The sequence below is a fragment of the Bombina bombina genome, chromosome 2 (assembly GCF_027579735.1).
Source record: "Bombina bombina isolate aBomBom1 chromosome 2, aBomBom1.pri, whole genome shotgun sequence".
NCBI lineage: Eukaryota > Metazoa > Chordata > Amphibia > Anura > Bombinatoridae > Bombina > Bombina bombina.
Genome location: NC_069500.1, coordinates 1,021,440,056 through 1,021,466,568, shown reverse-complemented (window position 1 = coordinate 1,021,466,568; position 26,513 = coordinate 1,021,440,056). Strand labels below are relative to the sequence as shown.

Genomic DNA, 26,513 nt, shown 5'->3' with positions numbered 1-26,513 from the left:
GGAGGATCACTCCTGCCACCTATCTGCAATTCACATCCCAGGTGTGGACAACTGGGAGGCGAATTATCTGAGTCGCCAGACTTTTCATCCGGGGGAGTGGGAACTCCACCCGGAGGTTTTTGCCCAGTTAATCCAACTATGGGGCATTCCAGATCTGGACCTGATGGCGCCTCGCCAGAACGCCAAGGGTCCTCGATACGGATCCAGATCCAGGGACCCCAAGGCGACACTGGTGTATGCATTAGTGGCGCCTTGGTCGTTCAACCTAGCTTATGTGTTCCCACCGTTTCCTCTCCTTCCCAGGCTTGTAGCCAGGATCAAACAGGAGCAGGCCTCGGTGATCCTAATAGCCCCTGCGTGGCCACGCAGGACTTGGTATGCAGACCTGGTGAATATGTCATCGGCTCCACCATGGAAGCTACCTTTTGAGACAGGATCTTCTGGTACAAGGTCCGTTCGAACATCCAAATCTAGTTTCTCTCCAACTGACTGCTTGGAAATTGAACGCTTGATTCTATCTAAGCGTGGGTTTTCAGATTCAGTCATAGATACTCTGGTTCAAGCCAGAAAACCTGTAACTAGGAAGATTTACCATAAGATATGGCAAAAATATATCTGTTGGTGCGAATCCAAGGGGTTCCCTTGGAGTAGAATTAAAATCCCTAGGATACTTTCCTTTCTCCAAGAAGGTCTGGATAAAGGTTTGTCAGCTAGTTCCTTAAAAGGACAGATATCTGCTCTGTCTGTCTTGCTACACAAACGTCTGGCAGCAGTGCCAGATGTACAAGTGTTTGTACAGGCGTTAGTTAGATTCAAGCCTGTTTACAGACCCATAACTCCTCCTTGGAGTCTAAATTTAGTTCTTTCAGTTCTTCAGGAGGTTCCGTTTGAACCCATGCATTCCATAGATATTAAGTTACTATCTTGGAAAGTTCTGTTTTTGGTTGCTATTTCTTCTGCTAGAAGAGTTTCTGAATTATCTGCTTTGCAATGTACTTCTCCCTATCTGGTATTCCATACAGATAAGGTAGTTTTACGTACCAAGCCTGGTTTTCTTCCAAAGGTCGTTTCCAACAGGAATATCAACCAGGAAATTGTTGTTCCTTCTTTGTGTCCGAATCCAGTTTCAAAGAAGGAACGCTTGTTACACAATCTAGATGTGGTCCGTGCGCTGAAGTTCTATTTAGAAGCAACAAAGGATTTCAGACAGACTTCATCTTTGTTTGTTGTGTATTCTGGTAAGAGGAGAGGGCAGAAAGCTACTGCTACCTCTTTCTTTTTGGCTGAAAAGCATCATCCGATTGGCTTATGAGACTGCCGGACGGCAGCCTCCTGAACGAATTACAGCACATTCTACTAGAGCTGTGGCTTCCACTTGGGCTTTCAAGAACAAGGCTTCTGTTGATCAGATCTGTAAGGCAGCGACTTGGTCTTCTCTGCATACTTTTGCCAAATTTTACAAATTCGATACTTATGCTTCTTCGGAGGCTATTTTTGGGAGAAAGGTTTTGCAAGCCGTGGTGCCTTCCGTTTAGGTAACCTGATTTGCTCCCTCCCTTCATCAGTGTCCTAAAGCTTTGGTATTGGTTCCCACAAGTAAGGATGACGCCGTGGACCGGACACACCAATGTTGGAGAAAACAGAATTTATGTTTACCTGATAAATTTCTTTCTCCAACAGTGTGTCCGGTCCACGGCCCGCCCTGGTTTTTAATCAGGTTTGATGAATTTCTTTCTTTATACAGTCACCACGGCACCCTATAGTTTCTCCTTTTTTCTCCTAACCGTCGGTCGAATGACTGGGGGGCAGAGCCAGAGGGGGGGCTATATGGGCAGCTTTCGCTGTGCTCTTTGCCATTTCCTGTTGGGGAAGAGAATATTCCCACAAGTAAGGATGACGCCGTGGACCGGACACACCGTTGGAGAAAGAAATTTATCAGGTAAACATAAATTCTGTTTTTGCATAAACACTGTTATATACCTGTTACCTTGTATCTAAGCCTCTGCAGACTGTCCCCTTATCAGTTCTTTTGACAGACATGCATTTTAGCCAATCAGTGCTTACTCTTAAATAACTCCAGGGGAGTGAGTACAATGTTATTTATGACACACACAAACTAGCAGTGTCTGCCAAAAACTGTCAAAATGCACTGAGATAAGTGGCATTTCAACGGCTTAGAAATTAGCCTATGAGCCCATCTAGCTTTAGTTTTACACACAGAATACCATTAGAGCAAAGCAAATTTGATCAAAAAAGTAAATTGAAAAATTGTTTAAAATTGCATGCCCTATCTGAATCATGCAAGTTTAATTGTGACTAGACTGTCACTTTAAGTTTTTTCTTTCTTTTTTTTTTTTTTGACATAGGGATAGATGATCGAAAGCTCTCTACGCTGTGGCAAGATTATCTAATCCCTCCAATTTTTTGAGAGCCGTTTAGCTGGCAATGCAGAGTTCTGAATGTGAAATATAATTTTCTAAATGGAACTTTTTTTTTTTTTTTTTTTTTTTTCTCTTATTTGCTTGCTTATCCCTTTAGGAAGAAGAACTAAAACAAAATATCTTATTCCAATAGTGATGTATGACTAACATCCGCATTTAGCACTACACTCTAAATTAAATAGGCTTTTTTTCAAACTGTTCCTGTTACTGGGTAAAACATCTGTGACTGTTCTATCTACAGTAGCTAAATGAAGATCTACTCTGTAGTTGTATATTTGAACATTGTTTCCAATTAATAATGAGATATACGTGTTTATTTACTCAAATAGGCAAGAGGGACTGTGAGAGATTTCCCTGGTTTTAAGGCAAATGATGATGCAGAGGCTCTTCGCAAGGCTATGAAGGGATTGGGTAAGTTTATTTTCATTATCTACTGTGGACCTCCATAATTATTTCTTAAATTTATGTGTTTTCATTGAAAGAGGCCCTCAACCTGGAAGTGAACACCACTATAAGTGTGTTCTGTGGAAAGTTTTTCCACCCAGGAGGACATGATTTTGTGCCTTTCACAGAGGAGAAATGTATCAGTATATCAATTTAGTCTTCTCTGAAAGGACAGTGCAGTCCCAAAATACAAGGCAGATCTCCTCTGAATAAGAGATCCCTGACAAATCTTTGGCCTTGTTAGTGAGGTACAGCCATATAACTTTAAACATTGTAAACAAGGGTTTCTTATCTGGGTTACCCTTTAAAGGGAGATGAAATGCATAATCAACAAATGTAACAAAAAACCCAAATGTAATAGCACTTTGGGGTCGATTTAACAAGGGCCGAATGTTCCCCTTGTTTCCGCGCAAGCCTTCAGGCTCGCCGGAAACAGCAGTTATGAAGCAGCAGTCTAAAGCTGCTTCATAACTTGTCCGCTGCCTCTGAGGCTGCGGTCTTCAATCCGCTGATCCAATACGATCGGGCAGATTGATACCCCCTGCTAGCGGCCAATCTGCAGGGGGCGGCATTGCACAAGCAGTTCTGGTGAACTGCTTGTGAAGTTATAAATGCCAACAGCGTATGCTACAGCGTATCATGTCGGACAGACATTGGTAAATCTATCCCTTAGTCTGAATTTCAAATGAGTAGAAGATTTTTTTTTGAGAGTATGTGGAAGAATATCTACGTTTATAAAACATTACTCTTCATCTCATGTTAAGCAGGCTTTTATAGACATGAGCACCAAACAATGGTGGAAGGATGAGTCATCTTGGTTAACCGTGCACTGAGACATATGAAGAGGGGAAAAATGCATTTGTCACACATAATAATCTATATTCCCACCCCTCTATGAAAAATTATTATTAGTATTAGATGTTTGTTCTAAATTTTAATAGAAAAATATTTTAATGGAAGTTACTTTCTGACCATTTCCTGTCCATTTTTAAATTTTAGGTACTGATGAAGATACTATCCTAAAGCTTCTTACATCCAGAAGTAATGCTCAGAGACAAGAAATTTCTGTTGCTTTTAAGACCTTATTTGGCAGAGTAAGATTTATTATTTTAAGATTTGTCCTTTTGTGGTCAACTACACTCAATCTTCTTTATTACAACTTCAGATCACAAGAAAGGAACTATACACTTTTTAAATCCATTTGCATGATTTGATTTAGTCAAATTTATTTAATCGTGTAGACAGATGGTGTACTATATGCACAGACTGAGGCATTTGGATAAGCAGAGCCAAATGTTTGTGTTTTTTTTTTTTTCTACTAAGCAGGATAATTGTTGAAATACCCTTTGGCCCTACACTTGACCTCGCAATAAATATTTTCCAGAATTTTTGTATAGATTTTTTTTTTTTTTTTGGCATACAATTTTCTTTCAATAATCAAACTATTATTCCCCAAGTACAATAACAAATCTAAAATATCAAATTTATATAACCACTAAGATTACATTATAGTCAAGATACATTCATCGCTAGCGAAACATTTCTTACTTTTATATACCATTATATTTGTATCAGTTCACTTTTCTATTGAGCCGACACAATTCATTTTATGTATCATTACAGTCCTTTATTAATTTAATTAATCTGATCTCTTTTGTAGGACCTTGTTGCGGATCTCAAATCAGAGCTCACTGGTAAACTTGAGAATGTAAGTGTGGCTCTGATGACCCCGTCGTGTATGTACGATGCTTATGAACTGAGGCATGCAATCAAGGTGAGTAATATGTCAACCATGATTTTAATCTTTTATAATTATTTTTTTTCGATCCAGAAAATAAAATTTTAGGGTTAGAAGTTATATCCAAATTTGCATGAAACATACCAATTAAAAAAAAAAAAAAAAAAAAAAAAAAAAATCATAGCAAGTAGACAGTTGTTTCTAAATTACCATCTGCCAGTAGTAGCATCAGCTACACTGTATTTTCTTAAACGGGGAGAGTCCACAGCTGCATTCATTACTTTTGGGAATTCAGAACATGGCCACCAGGAGAAGTCGGACACCCCAGCCAAAGGCTTAAATACCTCCCCCCCAATTCCCTCTACCCCCAGTCATTCTTTGCCTTTCGTCACAGGAGGTTGGCAGAGAAGTGTCAGAAGATTAAAGATAGTCTCTTATGGAGGGTAGTACTCTTCGAAATGGGACTGGAGTTTTAAGTGATCCTGTCAGTCTTTCAGTGAGAGCATGGATGAAGGTTAGAATCCAGAGATGCAGGGAGAGTCTTTCTGTGAAACCATCCCGACTCATGGTAACAGCTCCTTAACAATCAGCGTTGACGAGTTTCGCTGTCTGCTTTCTTCACTCAAGCCCATGTCAGAAGTGAGGCTACTATCTGTCACACTTGAAGGGCTGTATTCCTGTTCCACAGCGTAAATTCCGGTAAGATTGTTTCATTTTACTTCGATGTGTGAATGTAATCTAAACTAAAAATTCAGGGTCTCGGTGGGACTCCTTTATCTTTATGGAATTGAGTGTTATCTCCTGAGGGGGGTTATTGAACAGGGGGGACTTTAATCATGTTTATGTGATTCTGTCTGCTAATGTGTAGTGACGCTTGGGCTCGTGGCTATATCGGAACATAATGGCCTTTTTTTGTCAGGCTGCATGGCCCTTGTGGCCTTGGCACACTTTTCTCTGGCCTGCACGGTGTACCTTGTGACTGACTAGGCATGGTCACGTTCTGTTCTCCATTTCCGTATTTCAATTCTGACCGCTTGGCAATGAAGAGTCTGTTTCGCTAGTTGTCTGGGTCATAGGAGGTGGTGAGTGCCCCAGCCATTGGGGTGTAGGGTGCCGTTTATATTTTTCCTATCCATAATTTCTATTCTAGTCTGTGTTTTCTCTTGTTAAGTGTGTTCAGTCCACGGGTCATCCATTACTTATGGGATATATTCTCCTTCCCAACAGGAATTTGCAAGAGGATCACCCAAGCAGATCTGCTATATAGCTCCTCCCCTCACATGTCATATCCAGTCATTCTCTTGCAACTCTCAACAAAGGAGGAGGTTGCGAGAGGAGCTGGAGTTTTACTAATTATTCTTCAATCAAAAGTTTGTTATTTTAAAATGACACCGGAGTGTGCCGTTTTTTATATCTCAGGCAGTATTTGGAAGAAGAATCTGCCTGCGTTTTTTATGATCTTGGCAGACGTAACTAAGATCCACTGGCTGTTCTCGACATTCTGAGGAGTAGGGTAACTTCAGAAAGAGGGGAATAGCATGCGGGGTCCCCCGCAAATGAGGTATGTGCAGTACATTATTTTCTGGGAATGGAATTGACTAAGAAAATACTGCTGTTACCCATATGATGTAAGTACAGCCTTAAATGCAGTAGTAGTGACTGGTATCAGGCTGATAAATGTATGCGCAGTCGAGTTATTTTCTAGGGACTAGAATTTGACTGAGAAAATACTGTTAATACTGAAATAATGTTTAAGCCTTATCTGCCGTGGAAGCGACTGGTAGCAGGCTTAGTGATAACTTTGCATGACATTCAAGATGTTGTTTTTAAAACGTTTACTGGCATGTTATTCATTTTTTTTGTGAGGTACTTTGGTGATAAATCTTTTTGGGCATGATTTTTTTCCACATGGCTAACGTATTTTCTGCATAGAAACCGTTATATCAGGTCTCCCACTGTTGTAATATGAGTGGGAGGGACCTTGTTTTAGCGCCTTGTTGCACAGTCTTCCTGTTTCTTCCTCCTTGATCCAGGACTTCTCTAGAGAGCTCAGGGGTCTTCAAAATTCGTTTTTGAGGGAGGTAATCAGTCACAGCAGATCTGTGACAGTGTGTTTGACTGTGATAAAAGATTTAAATCTTAATTTGATATCCGTTTTTGGGTATTGAGGGGTTAATCATCCTTTTGCTAATGGGTGCAATCCTCTGCTAATTAATACATTTCTCGTTAAGAATTGTTGACTATAACTGAATTCGTTTTCTTTGTTGTTCAACTGTTTTTTTAAAAGCGCTGCAGCGTTTTTTATATTGCTTGTAATCTTATTAAAAGTGATTGCCAAGCTTGCTAGCTTCATTGCTAGTCTGTTTAAACATGTCTGATACAGAGGAATCTGCTTGTTCATTATGTTCAAAAGCCGATGTGGAGCCCAATAGAAATATGTGTACCAATTGTATTGATATTACTTTGAATAAGTCAATCTGTACCGATAAAGAAATTATCACCAGACAACGAGGGGGAAGTTATGCCGTCTAACTCTCCTCACGTGTCAGTGCCTGCGTCTCCCGCTCGGGAGGTGCGTAAGATTGAGGCGCCAAGTACATCAAGGCCCTTACAAATCACTTTACATGATATGGCTAATGTTATGAAAGAAGTATTATACAATATGCCCGAATTAAGAGGCAAGCGCGATAGCTCTGGGTTAAGGACAGAGCGCGCTGATGACACGAGAGCCATGTCTGATACTGCGTCACAATTTGCAGAACATGAGGACGGTGAGCTTCATTCTGTCGGTGACGGTTCTGATCCGGGGAGACCGGATTCATAAATTTTAAATTTAAGCTTGAGAGCCTCCGCGTGTTACTAGGGGAGGTGTTAGCGGCTCTGAATGATTGCGACACGGTGGCAATCCCAGAGAAATTATGTAGGTTGGATAGATACTATGCGGTACCGGTGTGTACTGACGTTTTTCCTATACCAAAAAGGCTTACAGAAATTATTAGTAAGGAGTGGGATAGACCCGGTGTGCCCTTTTCCCCTCTTCCGATATTTAGAAAAATGTTCCCTATAGACGCCACCACTCGAGACTTATGGCAGACGGTCCCTAAGGTGGAGGGAGCAGTTTCTACTTTAGCCAAGCGTACCACTATCCCGGTGGAGGATAGCTGTGCTTTCTCAGATCCAATGGATAAAAAATTAGAGGGTTACCTTAAGAAAATGTTTGTTCAACAAGGTTTTATATTGCAGCCTCTTGCATGCATTGCGCCTGTCACGGCTGCAGCGGCATTCTGGTTTGAGTCTCTGGAAGAGTCGATTCGCACTGCACCATTGGATGAGACTTTGAGCAAAGTTAGAACGCTTAAACTGGCTAATGCGTTTGTTTCGGATGCCGTAGTGCATTTAACCAAACTTACGGCTAAAAATTCCGGATTCGCCATACAGGGGCGCTATGGCTTAAATCCTGGTCAGCAGATGTAACTTCTAAGTCTAAACTACTTAACATTCCTTTCAAAGGGCAGACCTTATTCGGGCCCGGCTTGAAGGAAATTATTGCTGACATTACTGGAGGTAAGGGCCACACCCTTCCTCAGGACAGGGCCAAATCAAAGGCCAAACAGTCTAATTTTCGTGCCTTTCGTAACTTCAAGGCAGGAGCAGCATCAACTTCCTCCGCTCCAAAACAGGAAGGAACTACTGCTCGTTACAGACAGGGTTGGAAAGGCAACCAGTCATGGAACAAGGGCAAGCAGGCCAGAAAGCCTACTTCCGCCCCTAAGACAGCATGAAGACAGGGCCCCCTCTCCGGAGACGGATCTAGTGGGGGGCAGACTTTCTCTCTTCGCCCAGGCTTGGGCAAGAGATGTACAGGATCCCTGGACGTTGGAGATCATATCTCAGGGATACCTTCTGGATTTCAAAACTTCTCCTCCACAAGGGAGGTTTCATCTGTCAAGGTTATCAACAAACCTAGTAAAGAAAGAGGCATTTCTACAATGTGTACAAGACCTCTTAGTGATAGGAGTGATCCATCCAGTTCCGCGAACGGAACGAGGACAAGGGTTTTACTCAAATCTATTTGTGGTTCCCAAAAAAGAGGGAACCTTCAGACCAATCTTAGACTTAAAAATCTTAAACAAATTCCTAAGGGTTCCATCGTTCAAGATGGAAACCATTCGGACCATCCTACCCATGATCCAAGAGGGTCAATATATGACCACAGTGGACTTAAAGGATGCCTACCTTCACATACCGATTCACAAAGATCATTATCGGTACCTAAGGTTTGCCTTTCTAGACAGGCATTACCAGTTTGTAGCTCTTCCCTTCGGGTTAGCTACGGCCCCGAGAATTTTTACAAAGGTTCTGGGCTCACTTCTGGCGGTACTAAGACCACGAGGCATAGCGGTGGCTCCGTACCTAGACGACATTCTGATACAAGCGTCAAGTTTTCAAAATGCAAAGTCTCATACAGAGATAGTTCTAGCATTTCTGAGGTCGCATGGGTGGAAAGTGAATGTGGAAAAGAGTTCTCTGTTACCACTCACAAGGGTTCCTTTTCTAGGGACTCTTATAGATTCTGTAGAGATGAAGATTTACCTGACGGAGTCCAGGTTATCAAAAATTCTCAATGCTTGCCGTGCCCTTCACTCCATTCCAAGCCCATCAGTAGCTCAGTGTATGGAAGTAATCGGCTTGATGGTCGCGGCAATGGACATATTGCCATTTGCGCGCCTGCATCTCAGACCGCTGCAACTATGCATGCTAAGTCAGTGGAACGGGGATTACTCAGATCTGTCCCCTTTGCTAAATCTGGACCAGGAGACCAGAGATTCTCTTCTCTGGTGGTTGTCACGGGTTCATCTGTCCAAAGGAATGACCTTTCGCAGACCAGATTGGACGATTGTAACAGATGCCAGCCTTCTAGGCTGGGGAGCAGTCTGGAACTCCCTGAAGGCTCAGGGATCGTGGACTCGGGAGGAGAAACTCCTCCCAATCAACATTCTAGAATTAAGAGCAATATTCAATGCTCTTCTAGCTTGGCCTCAGTTAGCAACACTGAGGTTCATCAGGTTTCAGTCGGACAACATCACGACTGTGGCTTACATCAATCATCAAGGGGGAACCAGGAGTTCCCTAGCGATGTTGGAAGTCTCGAAGATAATTCGCTGGGCAGAGTCACACTCTTGCCACCTGTCAGCGATCTACATCCCAGGTGTGGAAAACTTTTCATCCGGGGGAGTGGGAACTACACCCGGAGGTATTTGCTCAACTGATTCGTCGTTGGGGCAAACCGGATCTGGATCTTATGGCATCTCGCCAGAATGCCAAGCTTCCTCGTTACGGATCCAGGTTCAGGGACCCAGGAGCGGTGCTGGTAGATGCACTGGCAGCCCCTTGGGTTTTCAAAATAGCTTATGTGTTTCCACCTTTTCCGTTGCTTCCTCGACTGATTGCCAGGATCAAACAGGAGAGAGCATCAGTGATTCTGATAGCGCCTGCGTGGCCACGCAGGACCTGGTATGCAGACCTAGTGGACATGTCGTCCTGTCCACCATGGTCTCTACCTCTGAGGCAGGACCTTCTAATTCAGGGTCCTTTCAACCATCCAAACCTAATTTCTCTGAGGCTGACTGCTTGGAAATTGAACGCTTGATTCTATCAAAGCGTGGGTTTTCGGATTCGGTTGTTGATACATTGATACAGACTCGGAAACCTGTTACCAGAAAAATTTACCATAAGATATGGCGTAAATATTTATATTGGTGTGAATCCAAGAGTTACTCATGGAGTAAGGTTAGGATTCCTAGGATATTGTCTTTTCTACAAGAGGGTTTAGAAAAGGGCTTATCCGCTACTTCGCTAAAGGGACAGATTTCTGCTCTGTCTATTCTTTTACACAAACGTCTGGCAGAGAATCCAGACGTCCAGGCTTTTTGTCAGGCTTTGGCTAGGATTAAGCCTGTGTTTAAAACTGTTGCTCCTCCGTGGAACTTAAACTTGGTTCTTCAAGTTCTTCAGGGTGTTCCGTTGGAACCCCTTCATTCCATTGATATCAAGCTTTTATCTTGGAAAGTTCTGTTTTTGATGGCTATTTCCTCGGCTCGAAGAGTCTGAGTTATCTGCCTTACATTGTGATTCTCCTTATCTGATCTTTCATTCAGACAAGGTAGTCCTGCGTACTAAACCTGGGTTTTTGCCTAAGGTTGTTTCTAACAGGAATATCAATCAAGAGATTGTTGTTCCATCATTGTGTCCTAATCCTTCTTCCAAGAAGGAACGTCTTTTGCATAATCTAGACGTGGTCCGTGCCCTGAAGTTCTACTTACAGGCAACTAAGGATTTTCGGCAAACTTCTTCCCTGTTTGTCGTTTACTCTGGACAGAGGAGAGGTCAAAAGGCTTCGGCTACCTCTCTCTTTTTGGCTTTGTAGCATAATACGTTTAGCCTATGAGACTGCTGGACAGCAGCCTCCTGAAACGATTACAGCTCATTCCACTAGAGCTGTGGCTTCCACTTGGGCCTTTAAAAATGAGGCCTCTGTTGAACAGATTTGCAAGGCTGCAACTTGGTCTTCACTTCATACTTTTTCCAAATTTTACAAATTTGACACTTTTTTGCTTCTTCGGAGGCTGTTTTTGGGAGAAAGGTTCTACAGGCAGTGGTTCCTTCTGTTTAATGTTCCTGCCTTGTCCCTCCCTTCATCCGTGTACTTTAACTTTGGTATTGGTATCCCATAAGTAATGGATGACCCGTGGACTGAACACACTTAACAAGAGAAAACATAATTTATGCTTACCTGATAAATTTATTTCTCTTGTAGTGTGTTCAGTCCACGGCCCGCCCTGTCTTTTTGAGGCAGGTTCTAAATTTTAAAATATAACTCCAGTCACCACTGCACCCTATAGTTTCTCCTTTCTCGTCTTGTTTCGGTCGAATGACTGGATATGACATGCGAGGGGAGGAGCTATATAGCAGCTCTGCTTGGGTGATCCTCTTGCAACTTCCTGTTGGGAAGGAGAATATATCCCATAAGTAATGGATGACCCGTGGACTGAACACACTACAAGAGAAATAAATTTATCAGGTAAGCATAAATTATGTTTTGTTTTTCTTTTGGAGACGGATGTCTCTGATTCAGATTCTACTTTTTCTTGCAAAGAGTATGAAATGGAATCCATGCCGATCAGTTATGTTCAGCATGCCTCTTTAGAGTGCACCTTTCTCCCCAACAGGGAACTTGGAGTCCGCCGAGCCATCCGCCCCTGGGGATCCCATATCCTGTGAGGCGCGTGCCCTAGAACCTTCTTTGGCTATGCAAGCAGGTGTCCCTAATGCCGTTAACCCTTTTCCGGTGGCTTGTTTCCTCCAGAGGTTACGGCACGGTTCCGCATGGCCATATCTATGGCGTTGGCGCATTTACATCTTTCAGGGAGGGAGGTGTTGCTGAGATACTGTCCGTGTTCTGTTAACCAGGGCTCATCAGGCATGGGATCGTCTGGGTCAGATCAGCCCTCTGGGGAAGCGGTTTTCTCTGAGGCTTCAAGGACCCATCCGTCGGGGTCGTCAGTTGCACCGGCGAAGGTAAGTCTTGCTTTTCGTTATAGACTGATGCACCTTCCTGTCCTTCTGCAGCATGTTTTGGCAGTGCTGGAGGATCCCAGTCCTGATGGGTTGAGGGATCCTCGATCTTCTGTTCCGGATGGCAAGCTAGGTTAGACGTGTGGGGATGAAGTTATTCTCCTTGTCTGCAATTTACTTTTCTTTTTGGGTATCTTATTCCAGTTCTGAGCTTCGGGCAAATGGGGTCTCTGATTGGCTGGCTGGTCCTGTTAGTGTACCCATTTTTCTTGGGCATTCACCTGCGGGTGCTGCACTCTTTTTGTTTGACCCGGTTAGGATGTATTTTATTTCCTTTTAAGAAGCTCATGTCTGTTATAATTTTTCCGTTGGGAAACATTTCTTCTCTGGAATTTGATACTAGAGATTTTGTGGTCGCTTGGGCACTTCTGCGGAAGTTGCATGTTAAGGTGTTATTACATTGTTATATCTATAGATCCTTTTGTCGATCCCTACTGGGGTTTTGATTTTTCTGTGGCCTGGGTCAGTTCTGGAGTGCCCTATGTAGCAGGCTGGTCCTGGTTGGGTGCTGATTTCTGTTCCTTAAGGTCTATTTCATCCACGTGGTGCTGGTGTAACTTGCTGACCTGGTTGGGTGGTGAGTTGCTAACTCGGATGAGGAGTTCGTTATACTCTGGTTTCTCTTCAGATCGAATAAATCTTTCGCCTTTTTTGTAAAGATTTCTGTGGAGAGGAACAACCGTGAGCTTTCAATAATTTTTGAGGCTCTGCCCCGTGCAGAGCTAAAACATGGTAGAGGAGGCCTTTTGTTCCTAGATGTCAGACTGGTTCTAATTTCTTCTTTTGGGTGGGGCATCAGAGGGATTGTATTCAGTCCTCATTGTCCTGTTCCTGATTGTTGGCGGGTTCCAGAAGCGGATCCTGCTAACGCTTACACTGGGGGGTTCTGGAGGTCTTGTGATCTCTCCTTAAGTGGGAAGTTTCATGGTGTTTCCTTCCTCAGCGGGGAGCCTTTCTCTGCTGGTTTTGGATGCTTTCCTACTTTTCTGTTTTTGCCTAGGAGGGAGTTGGTTTCTGCACTTCTTCGGAATGTTCCCTCTGTGGGAGTCCTGGTGCAGTTCCTAGCTTGGATGGCTAGTGTTAGCAGCTGGTGTCTGCTAGACTTCTGTTGCAGAAGAGAAGCCTGGAGCATGATAACATTTTATGGTGCTATTTTTAGGTGGTTCCCGGGGTGGTTTTTATCCCTCAGTCGCTCTTTCATGAGTGTGGATTGCACTCTGTGTGAGGGATGGGATCTACCTTATCCCTCTAGGTCTCCAGGGTTGGGAAGTTTACATGGTCCCTTGGATTCCATTCAGATAGGGGTAGGGGCTTTTTCCTCCCTTCTCTCTGTTCGGTTACTAGAGTTTGTTCTCTATACGTTTTTGTCCTGTTGCAACCTTGGTTTGCGCTTGGCGTTCTGCTGGGGTTCTTTTTACCCTAGTTGTTACCCTAGTTGTTGGTCTTTAGATCTCTTGAGTTTTGTTTTTTTTTCCCCTGCGGGACTTGTCTCCTTGGGGGCTTTGTGCTCGGAATCTGGTGAGTCTCTATCTAGGGCCTTACTGGTTTTAACTAATGGGCAGTTACTTGGTCCTTTCAGATTGTATCCTTCTGTTTCTGGGGAAGCAGTTTTTTTTTTGGTCAGGTGTTTGGGTAATTTCAGGCTGTGGTGCCCTCTGCATGGGCCGCCTTGTCTACCCACCCTTTTTTTGCATTCAGTGTCCTCTATAGCTTGGGTATTGTTTTCCCAAAAGTAATGAATGCAGCTGTGGACTCTCCCCGTTTTAGAAGGAAAACTTAAATTATGCTTGCCTGATGATTTTCTTTTCTTCTGACCGGGAGAATCCACAGCTCCCCGCCCACGTTTTTTATATGGGGTGGCCGTTTCTTCATATTTTTATTTTTTTTTTATTTTTTTATTCTTCTGGCACCTTTTTCACCCTGATATTTATCCTACTGTTCCCTCATCCCCCAGTCATTCTGCCAAGGGAACAAGGACGTGGGGGAGGTATTTTTAAGCCTTTGGCTGTGGTGTCTTTGCTTTCTCCTGGTGGCCAAGTTCTGAATTCCCAAAAGTAGTAAATGCAGCTGTGGACTCTTCCAACCAGAAGAAAAGAAAATTATTAGGTAAGCATAATTAATTTTGTTTTTCAGTAATTTACATCATTATTTTTAAGACCATAAATACATTTCAGAAATCCTCTTACTCTACATTATTAAAGAAAATATATACTGTAAATGATGCATCAACCTGTCTTACATATTCTCATTATCTTGTCATGCTTTTAAATTTGCACCCGAGTACGCCTTTATTAAATGATTTTATAGCATCCCATTAAATTCAGTTTACCTTAGGAACTTAGCATGTGTAATAATCGGGTTTTGAAGAAGTGTATGCTTTCCTTTTTTAAAGGTTAAAATACATTTCTGATGGAAAAAAATTACAAATGTGATTCACTTATAGGAATTTGCTTGGCAGTCATTAAAGGGTGTGGCTATGTTAATTATTTCATCCTTTTTGTCAACTTTTTATTGTATGAATAAAATGTTCACTGTCAACAGTTTGCTTTTCAAATGCATTTAATTTTAAGACAAAATGTTTAACCAATATCCCGCCGCTCCCGGACCCCGCCGCCACCTAAATAAACGTATTAACCCTTAAACCTCTGGCCTCACACATCACTATCACTAACTAAACCTATTAACCCCTAAACCTAACAAGCCGATAACTTTAAATTAAAAAGACCACATCCCGATCTTAAAATAAATGTTAACTTACCTGCAGAATTAAAATAAACCATTTTTAAACTATTAATTAACCTACCCTAACTATTATACTACAATAATTAAATTAACTAAATTACATATTTAAAAAAAAAAACTAAAAAATTATTTAAATCTATTTAACCTTATTAAAAATTATTAAACTAAAAAAAATAAACACTAAATTACAAAAAAAATACACATTATCAAAAATAAAAAAGAATTACCCCTAATAGCCCTATCAAAATAAAAAAGCCCCCCCCAAAATAAAAAAAACCCTAGCCTACACTAAACTATCAATGGCCCTTAAACGGGCCTTTTGTGGGACATTGCCCCAAAGAAATCCTCTCTTTTACCTATAAAAATACAAACACCCCACCACCCCAACAACCAACCCCCCCAATAAAAACCCTATCTAAAATAACCTAAGCTCCCCATTGCCCTGAAATGGGCATTTGTATGGGCATTGCTCATAAAAGGGCATTTAGCTCTTTTACTGCCCAGACCCTAAAAATAAAACCCACCCAAAAAACCCTTAAATAAACCCAACACTAACCTCCGACGATCCACTTACAGTTCTTGAAGGATCCATTCGAGTGGCAAGAAGTCTTCATCCGGGTGGCCTCTTCCATCCTGAAGACATCCGGCGCGGAGCTCCTCTTCAATACGGTCGCCGCCGTAAACTGGAACTTGAATGCAAGTGACGTTATCCAAGATGGCGTCCCTTGCATTCCTATTGGCTGAAAGGTTCCAATCAGCCAATAAGATTAGAGCTGCTAAAATCCTATTGGCTGTTCCAATCAGCCAATAGAATTTTAGCAGCTCTAATCCTATTGGCTAATTGGAACCTTTCAGCCAATAGGAATGCAAGGGACGCCATCTTGGATGACGTCACTTGCATTGAAGTTCCAGTTTACGGCGGTGACCTATTGAAGAGGAGCTCCGTGCCGGATGTCTTCAGAATGGACCCGCTCCGCGCTGGATGGATGAAGATGGAAGAGGCCGCCTAGATGACGACTTCTTGCCGGCTGGATGGATCCTGCAAGTGGATCGTCAGGGGTTAGTGTTAGGTTTATTTAAGTGTTTTTTTTTGGGGGGGGGGGGTTTATTTTTAGAGTAGGGTCTGGGCAGTAAAAGAGCTAAATAATGCCCTTTTAAGAGCAATGCCCATACAAATGCCCTTTTCAGGGAAATGGGGAGCTTAGGTTATTTTAGATAGGGTTTTTATTTCGGGGTTGGTTGTGGGGGTGGTGGATTTTACTGTTGGGTGGTTTTTTTTTCTTTTTTTTTCTCGTAATGTAGTATTTTTATTTTTTTGTAACTTAGCGTTTTTAATTTTTTTGCAGTTTTTTAGTAATTTTTAATATGGTTAAATAGTAGTAAATTTAAATAATTTGAGTAGGGTTAGGCTTTTTTTAATATGTTATTTAGTTAATTTAATTGGTAGTCTTATTTAAGTGTAGTATAATAGTTAGGGTAGGTTTAATTAATAGTTTAAAATAGTTTATTTTAATTCTACAGGTAAGTTTAAATTTATTTTAAGATAGGGATGTGGTAATTTTAATTCAAAGTTAGCAGATTGTTGGGTTTAGGGGTTAATAGCTTAATTTAGTTTATGGCGATGTGGGGGGCTGGCGGTTTTGTTAGTGGTAGTGATGTGGGAGGCCAGAGGTTTAGGGGTTAATACGTTTATTGGCGGCGAGGTCCGGGAGCGGCGGGATGGGTTAATAACATTATGTAGGTGGCGGCGGTGTCGGGCGGCAGATTAGGGGTGTTTAGACTCGGGGCTTATGTTAGGGTGTTAGGTGTAAATGTAACTGGTTTTCTAACATAGAAATCATTGGGATATATGGCAGCTTTCGCTGACTACCATTGATTCCTATGGCATCTGCGGCCTCCAGGGGTGCGGATTGAAAACCAGGTACGCTGGGCTGGAATAGCCGCGAGCGTACCTGTTAACTTAACTTTTAAAAAGTGTCAAATAGTGCCAAATGTGAATTCGGAACATCTGTAATGACGTAAGTGTCGGATTGAGAGTGGTCGATCGTATGTTTTACGTTACAGATTTCAAATTTTGACGTTCTGTAGACTTTAATAACTAGGTCGGATCAAGCTCTCTACAATTACGCTGCTGAATTCCAGCGTATTTGCGGTTTACGGCTTGATAAATATCCCCCATGGTCTTTTGATTATGTACTTGTTAATTATGCAATTCTACTGCATTGAGTGGTGCTTTTAAACGCATTCTTTTAGAACTTAGTGTCATTTATCATATATATTTATCATGTTTGCACTTAAACAATACCTCTTTAGAGACTAATGCTTAGTAAATTTACAAAACCTTTCATCATCTCTTAAACTTAACCAGTTCCCATGTCATTCTTTGTAGCTGCATTGAATAATATGAGAACTGCAGAGCTTGTTGAGGGCTTTTAGCTAATTTATACCTGAAGGTACAATGAAAGAAAAACATAAGTGCAAGATGGAAAAGCTTAAGAATGTATTGAAGATTCTATATTTTGCTTTAAAATGTTTAATTTTCCACTTCCCAGGGAGCAGGTACCTGTGAGAATACACTAATAGAAATTCTTGCCTCAAGAACTCCAGAAGAAATCGAAAAAACCAAAGAAGTTTACAATCAAGGTATAGTTTTTATACAGAGTATTTTGGTCATTATTTAATAAAATAAAACAAGCAAATTGTATAAGTAATACACTTTTTATTGGCCAATGAAAAAGAAATGTATATTTTTCATTTAGTTAACTGGCTAACATGTTACCAAGAGAATGGTAGTTATTTAGTAACCGTATGCCTACAGCTTGTAATATTTAATCACAAGCACTCTTTTTATAGTTCTACGTTAGTGTTGTCATGTCTTGCCTCTTTTGCCAAGAGAGTAACATTAGATGTTATTGAGCTATGTCACAGCCATGAATTTGGTGACCATAACCTTGCATTTAGGATGTAGTTGGTGCAAGAATGTTATGGCTAACAGTCTCCACACAATCGTTAGAGGGATAGGAAACCCAGAGTATACAATTTTAAACCACTTTCTATTTTACTTCTGTTATCAAATTTTCTTTATTCTCTTAGCATCCTTTGTTCAGCTAGCTCCCTGTAGTGTGTTGCTACTCCTGAGCTAACCTTGGATTTGCAACAAAGGATACGAAGAGAACAAAACCAATCCAATAATAGAAGTAAATTGGAAAGTTGTTAAAAATGTAAGTGCACCCTCTAAATCATGAGCTTAACTTTTACTTTACCAACCCATTAATACAGTGTACAGCAAGTTTTTTTATTTTAATGCTTTATTTTGCCTGTTATCATTCTAGTAATACTTCTTTTAAAGGGGACTAATACTAGCACTATAGTACAACAACCATATAGGGCTTGTACAGTTCACTCAGCAGTATTTAAAGGGACATAATACTCATATGCTAAATCACTTGAAACTGATGCAGTATAACTGTAAAAAGCTGACAGGAAACTATCACCTGAGCATCTCTATGTAAAAAAGGAAGATATTTTACCTTACAATTTCCTCAGCTAAGCAGAGTAAGTTCTGTATAAAAAGTCATACTCGGCTGCTCCCAGCTGCAGGTAAAAAAAAATTAAAAACAATGAAGAAATGAACAGCAGCCAATCAGCATCAGCAGTGCTGAAGTCATGAACTCTTTTACTGTGATCTCATGAGATTTGACTTAACTCTTATGTGATTTCATAGTAATCTGAATAGGGAAATAATATGAGAGTGCACGAGACTCATATCCCCTAAGCTGTCCCAGGACAGACACACTAAAATGCTGCTTAGAAATCCTTTACAATGGGATGTGGCTACTGAGGAAATATTGAGGTAAAATATCTTTCTTTTTTTCATAGAGATGTTCAGGAGATATTTTCTAGTCCGCTTTTTATAGCTATACTGCATCACTTTCAAGTGTTTAAACATTTGGGTATTATGGCCCTTTAATAAATAGAAGCCCTCATGTTTGGCATTCGTATCAAATTCAAATGTATGATTATTTATTTTTATTCCTGCAGAATATGGATGTGATCTAGAAGAAAGCATTACAGGAGACACATCTGGATATTTCCAGAGGATGCTTGTTGTCCTTGTCCAGGTAATATTCCTTCTTGGGCCTATGTATGTATGATCTATAGCTCCTTAATTTGTGTATTTGGGGTGATCTTTACTAGTATAGTGTTACCTTGCAGTAGAACACATGGATGGGCACATAGGCTTTTATGGGATAAGAGTCATTGGAAACTATTTCTCACTACAGCACAGTAGATGAGAGCCATTGTTCCCCAAGGAAAAAAAAAAACTCCCTATAAATGATTAATTCACATTTTATATTAAAAACAAACTGAAATATAGTACTGATTTCCAATAACCTAAGTAAAATATAATGTTTATTATTTATATGTTCTTGGATTTAGGCTGCAGAAATGTTTTGTATAATCCTTTTAAACTCCTTCAGCATTGGCAGAACTTTACATGTTTGTTTACTAAGGAAATCTGCATTCATTTTTCGGCTTCCTTTTGAGAGAGAATTCTTATTATGCTTTGTGGGAGCAGAGCACATTGCAGATTGCTGAACCTGTTTTCTTTATGTTCTCTCTGTTGGTTTTTCTGTTTCCCTTTAATTTTTCCCTTTCTTTGTAGGATTCAACTGCTTGCATCATCATTTTTGTACCTCAATAGTTTATAAATACTGTAGGTTTGTCCTCACTCAGAACTATTGAGTGTATTGTACATACAGGGGGGTGTAGTCAATACCACCTTATAGCTCATTAATAAAAGTAGTGCACACAAAGGATTTCAGAATTCCTTAGAGCAAAATGGTTCATAGCCAGCCAGTTGTGCTGATGCTGATTTATTCCTCCTCCTATTGAACTAAAAAAGGTTTACAGCCTTGAAAGGGTCATAAAAAGTAATTTTGAAATACAGAGCAGTGCATTTCAGATTAAATTAAAGCATTTTAAGGTACATCAATACTTTTCTTCAACTGCCCCTTTTAGTGTAATCTCTTGTCTTGCTGGGTAAGACTTGCCTCTGCATATCAACTGTTCATTATATTCTAAGTTGCTCTTTCAAACTTATATGGGGAGCTGATTTCTTATGTCTTTTGTTTGTATGCCACCTTTCTATATCCAATACTGCAGTATGGACATTTCTTTCATGTAATTAGCAAGACTCCATGAGCTAGTGACGTTTGGGATATACATTCCTACCAGGAGGGGCAAAGTTTCCCAAACCTTAAAATGCCTATAAATACACCCCTCACCACACCCACAAATCAGTTTTACAAACTTTGCCTTCCGTGGAGGTGGTGAAGTAAGTTTGTGATAGATTCTACGTTGATATGCGCTTCGCAGCAGGCTGGAGCCCGGTTTTCCTCTGTGTGCAGTGAATGTCAGAGGGATGTGAAGAGAGTATTGCCTATTTGAATTCAATGGTCTCCTTCTACGGGATCTATTTCATAGGTTCTCTGTTATCGGTCGTAGAGATTCATCTCTTACCTCCCTTTTCAGATGGACGATATACTCTTATATATACCATTTACCTCTACTGATTCTCGTTTCAGTACTGGTTTGGCTTTCTACTACATGTAGATGAGTGTCCTGGGGTAAGTAAGTCTTATTTTTTTGTGGCACTCTAAGCTATGGTTGGGCACTTTTATATAAAGTTCTAAATAGATGTGTTTAAACATTTATTTGCCTTGATTCAGGATGATCAATATTCCTTATTTCAGACAGTCAGTTTCATTATTTGGGATAATGCATATGAATAATTTTTTTATTACCTTAAAATTGACTTTTTTTCCTGTGGGCTAATAGGCTCGCAGGGGCTGAAAATGCTTCATTTTATTGCGTCATTCTTGGCAGGATTTTTTTGGCGCAAAAATTTTCTTTGTCATTTCCGGCGTCTTACTTGTCGCCGGAAGTTGTTTGTGATTGCGTCATTTTTTTGATGTTTTGCGCCAAAAATGTCGGCGTCGCCGGATGTGGCGTCATTCTTGGCGCCAAAAGCATTTAGGCACCTAATAATGTGGGCGTCTTTTTTTGGCGCTAAAAAATATGGGCGTCATTATTGTCTCCACATTATTTAAGTCTCATTGTTTATTTGCTTCTGGTTGCTAGAAGCTTGTTCATTGGCATTTTTTCCCATTCCTGAAACTGTCATTTAAGGAATTTGATAGATTTTGCTTTATATGTTGTTTTTTCTATTACATATTGCAAGATGTCTCAGATTGACCCTGGATCAGAAGCTACTTCTGGAAAAACGCTTGACTGAGTTCAGTCCTACCAAAGCTAAGTTAATTTATTTTAAGTGTTATGAATGTTTATATTTAGCTATGGTTTGTAATAGGTTATCATGATAAACTTTTACATGCAGAATCCATTAGTATTTATGCTTTATATATTGCCATTCATTTTATGTACAAGAAATATTTAGAAGATTTTTAAGAAATATTTTTCTGATTCTATTTTAAAGGCTTTGTCTGACTTTGTGCCTTCTAATAAAATTTTTAGGTCTTTTTCAAACTTCTTTTTTATTGAAGTTTTAAAATGACCAACAACATACTGATTTATCCTTCTCTGATGTTTTTTCTCATTCAGAATTTTCTTCATCAGATATTGACACTAACAAATCTACTTTTTTATTAAAGTACATTTGTTCTTTGTTGAAAAGGTGTTGATTATTTAGGACATTAAGGTAACTAGTTCTTTTTCAAGACTAGCTAACACTATTTCTGCTTATTTATTCTTCTGTGTTTTCAGAGGGTTTTTTTCCAATTCCTTATACTAGGGAATGGAATAGGCTGAGAATTTTCTTTTATTCCTTCTTCAAAGGTTTTAAACTATACTCTTTGCCGGCAGTTTAATTCAATTTGGAGGGTTCTCCAATTTATTGGGGCTATCTCTACTCCTACTGATTATGCTATTTTTTCTATAGCAAAATAGTATTTATTTTCCTTTAGATGGTTGTATCTTATTTATTGAAAATTATTTAGTTTCAGGTACCTTTCTTGTACCTGTGATTTATTTGGATGTTGCAATTGCTTCAGTTTTTCTGTTTACTTTAAGATCAAGTATCAGATTATGATTTATTTTAGCATTTTTAAAGGGACAACATTTACTAGACTAGGTGCTGTTGCATTTGTCTTGTTGTTTTGCATTTATTGATTATGCAAGTCCACTGTATTGTCTGGTCCTTTAACTGGACTATCATGCTAATAATTTCATTTGTGTCTTCATTTTATTGAATATTTTCGCAAATGAGGTTTAATATGTCTTTAGCTGTTTGAGCTAGAAGAATTTTGTGATTTCTAAAAATCCATATTTCTTTTGTTCTAAGATAATCAATTATTTGTTTTATAATTGGATTAAATTCTTAACTGTTACTCTGGGCTTCAAGATTGAGTTCTAAGACTAAAACTTTAAGCTTATACTAATTTGGTTGTTCTTATTAAGGAATGAATTCCTGAATTCTTTCCCAAGTAACATGTTTTTAATTGGAATTTTTTTCAGTTCGAAATCAGCTCCCTTAAATTGCGATGTATGTGCCGTATTCCAGCTTGGCTGGCAAGGGGCAGGTTAAGACTTTTTTGAAATTTATTTGGTTCTATTCGGTCCAAATTTCTTTGATTTTATTCCAGTAAGGCTAACACTTTCTTTAAGTGTGTTTCGGTCCTATTCATTTTGGGTACTGTTGAAGCATGGCTGGTCACCCATGGGGTTCAAGCGCTGCTCAGACCTGGAATCTTCTGGGGTATTTCTTCCAGTTCCATTTTTAGGAACTGGGTTTTGGAGTTTTTATTCAAACTATTCTGCCTTTTTTTGGTCAGTGATAGCATTATTTGTTTTCATTAGATACAATAAATGCATATTTTTTTCTGTATTTATTCAGATTATTTTCTGAGGATGCGGAATCTCATATGATTCACTTTGTTCTTCAGGACATAGTTAGAGGATCTTTTTTTCAAAAGCTCTTGATTCCTCTCACAAGGGTCACCTTTTTTAGGTTTCCAGATAGTTTGTGTCACTGTCTTTGTCTCTATCAGACAAGGGACAATTTTATTGGGTTCCGTCTGTCGGTACCTTTAGTCTCTCTATTATTTCCTTCAGTTGCTATATATGCATAGAAGTTTTAGGTCTTATGGCCACAGCATTGGATTCAATTCCCTTTGCTCATTTTCAATAGACAGAACCTTTCCAGTCTTTTATACTGAATTATGGTGCAGGGATTCTAGGATTTCGCATTTTAAATCTTCAAATCCTAATATTTATCTCTCTTGATTTGGTGGTTAAGATCACCATCATTTAGTTCTCAACCTGGACCATGATCTCTACAGATGTGAGTCTTTTTGGTTGGGAGGCTGTCTGAGGATCTCTGTCAGCACAAGGGGTTTGGAAATCTCAGGAGGCGAGATTAACATTTGATATTTTAGAACTCCGTGTTTTCTCAGAGTTTTTCAGTTAGTTTCTTTTTGAGGAAGAGACGTTTATTGTTTTTCAGACAATATCACAACTATGGTGTATGTCAATCATCAGGGTAGGACTATCAGTCCTTAGGCTGTGACAGAAGTGTCTCGGATATTAGCTTAGGCTAAATCCAGCTCCTATCTAAATTCTGTGTTTTTTTTTCCCAGGTATAGATATTTGGGAAGCGGATTATCTCTGTTAATCAAGCTTTACATCCGGGAGAATGGTCTCTCATACCCAGATATGTTTTTCAATTTTTCAGATGTGAGCATTTCTATAAAAAGATCTGTTGGCATCTCATCTGAATAAAGAACTTCCCAGGGGCCTATTCAGGTCCGGGGATCCTCAGGCGGAAGTAGTGTATGCATTGAGATTTCTTTGGAAATTATCTTTTTGCCTATTTCTTTCTGCCTCTAGTTCTTCTTCCAAAATGATTTCCAAAATTCTTATGGAGTATTTGTTTGTTATGCTGGTGGCTCCAGCATGGCCTCTCAGGTCTTGGTATGCGGATTTCATTCGGATGGCCAGTTGCCAACCTTGGACACTTCCCTTTAAACCAGACCTTCTTTCTCAAAGCCCATTTTTTCCATCAGGATCTCAAATCATTAAATTTGAAGGGATGGAGATTGAACGCTTGGTTTCAGGCTCGTAAATCTGTCTCTAGAAAGATTTATTATTGAGTCTGGAAGACCTACTTTTCTTGGCATTCTTTTAAAATTCATAGAATTTTATTATTTTTTCAGGTTGGTTTGGATAAGGTTTTGTCTGCAGTTCTTTGTTAGGACAAATCTCTACTCTTTCTGTTCTTTTTTCACAGAAAGATTGCTAATCATCCTGATATTCATTGTTTTGTACAGGCTTTGGTCCGTATCAAGCCTGTCATTAATTCAATCTCTCCTCTTTGGAGTCTTAATTTGGTGCTGAGGGCTTTACAGGCTCCTCCGTTTGAAACTATGCATTTTCTGAACATTAAATTACTTTCTTGGAAAAGTATTGTTCCTTTTGGTTATTTCTTCTGCTAGAAGAATTTTTGAGCTATCTGCTCTTTTTTGTGAATATCTCTTTCTGATTTTCATCAGGATAAGGCAGTGTTACTTCCTGATAGTCGTCATTTTTTTTTTTTTGTTCAGGTTTTGATTCGTATCAAACCTGTCATTAAGCCAATTTCTCCTCCTTGGAGTCTTATTTGGGTTCTGAAGGTTTTTCAGGCTCTTCTATTTGAGCATATGCTTGCTCTAGACATTAATTACTTTCATGGAAAGTATTGTTCTTTTTGGACATCTCTTCAGCTAGAACAGCTTTTGAATTATCTGTTCTTTCTTATGAATCTCTTTTTTTATGATTTTTTTTTTCATCAGGAAAAGGTGGTTTTTGCTGTCCTCATTTCAATTCTTACCTAAAGTTGTAAATTCTAACAAACATTAGGAAGGAATTATTGTTTTCCTAAGACTTCTTTGGTTAGATTCTTACTTTCTATGTTGAAGCTATTCAGATTTCAGATAGACTTCTAGTCTATTTTTTATCTTTTCTGGTTTTAGGAAGGTCAAAAAGCTTCTGCCATTTATTTGGTATCTTGCTTAAACTTTTGATTCATCATGATTATTTGGAGTCGGGTGGATTCCCGCCTCGGAGGATTATGGCTCATTCTACTAGGTAAGTTTCTACTTCCTGGGCTTTTTAAAGAATGAAGCTTCTGTTGATCAGATTTGCAAAGCAATGACTTGGTCTTTGCATATTTTTACTATGTTCTACCATTTTGATGTTTTCTCTTCTTAGAAGCAGTTTTGGTAGAATGGTACTTCAGGCAGCTGTCTCAGTTTGATTCTTCTGCTTATAATTTCAGTTTTTTTCATTATAAAAATTGAAACTTTTTTGATTTGGGTAGTGGATTCATTTTTCAGCGGAATTGGCTGTCTTTATTTTATCCCTCCCTCTCTAGTGACTCTTGCGTGGAAGTTCCACATCTTGGGTATTTATTATCCCATACGTCACTAGCTCATGGACTCTTGCTAATTACATGAAAGAAAACATTATTTATGTAAGAACTTACCTGATAAATTCATTTCTTTCATATTAGCAAGAGTCCATGAGGCCCACCCTTTTTTGTGGTGGTTATGATTTTTTTGTATAAAGCACAATTATTCCAATTCCTTATTTTATTGATGCTTTCGCTCTTTTCTTATCACCCCACTTCTTGGCTATTCGTTAAACTGAATTGTGGGTGTGGTGAGGGGTGTATTTATAGGCATTTTAAGGTTTGGGAAACTTTGCCCCTCCTGGTAGGAATGTATATCCCATACGTCACTAGCTCATGGACTCTTGCTAATATGAAAGAAATGAATTTATCAGGTAAATTCTTACATAAATTATGTTTTTCAGTTTAGGTGGTGGTTTCCAACAGGCAAAATCAGCTATAAGTAAAGAACCCATACTTAAGTGGACAATAGTTTACAGTGCAATGTACCTTTTTTTAAGCATTCCATAAAAACACATTTTGAGACGCATGCAAATTGGGAGCATTTCCCACCTCAAACTTAACCTTGTATTTTCTTTTGCATGTAAGCTCACATGTCCATCTGTCATGTAGATATCTCATGTTAAGGTGGTTTACAAGAGGCAGCGGCTGATGGACTTTATTATTCATTTTACTGTCATTTGAAAATGTAATTTAATCTTTTACTATATTGAAACACATTAACACATTTATTTGATATTTTATTTTGTGAATTTAATGTATTTTTGAAAATTATACACATTTCAAATCTAATGACTGCAAAAAAGTTGGGACAGGGGCAATTTAGGACTATTAGCTATGTGACAAGTTGAAATAAGAAGATGTGAAACAGGTGAGGCAATCGTGTAATCCTAGTGCATTTAAGGAGCCTCCAAAAAAGGCATAGTCCTTCAAGAGCCAGCATGGGTCATGGTGCGCCACTCTGCCAACAGATTTGTAAGCGAATAAGCCAACACTTTGAGAACAACATTCCCCAAAAGACAAATCGGTAGGATTTTGGGCATTTCAC

At 39.6% G+C, this 26,513-nt stretch overlaps 1 protein-coding gene and 1 non-coding gene across 7 annotated transcripts in view; both read left to right on the top strand.

The window, feature by feature from the left end:
* The window catches only part of ANXA5 (annexin A5), a 194,263-nt gene that overhangs the window by 97,282 nt on the left and 70,468 nt on the right, over nucleotides 1-26,513 (top strand). For all 6 annotated transcript variants that reach the window (XM_053703609.1, XM_053703610.1, XM_053703604.1 and 3 more), the window contains 5 exons: nucleotides 2,771-2,852; nucleotides 3,885-3,979; nucleotides 4,546-4,659; nucleotides 17,553-17,643; nucleotides 19,042-19,121. In XM_053703609.1, the coding sequence (XP_053559584.1) occupies nucleotides 2,771-2,852; nucleotides 3,885-3,979; nucleotides 4,546-4,659; nucleotides 17,553-17,643; nucleotides 19,042-19,121 (462 nt within the window). The remainder of the gene's footprint in view (nucleotides 1-2,770; nucleotides 2,853-3,884; nucleotides 3,980-4,545; nucleotides 4,660-17,552; nucleotides 17,644-19,041; nucleotides 19,122-26,513) is intronic.
* Nucleotides 12,867-12,981, top strand: LOC128650605 (U5 spliceosomal RNA). The gene has a single exon (XR_008400885.1). It is a non-coding gene; the product is annotated as a U5 spliceosomal RNA (small nuclear RNA).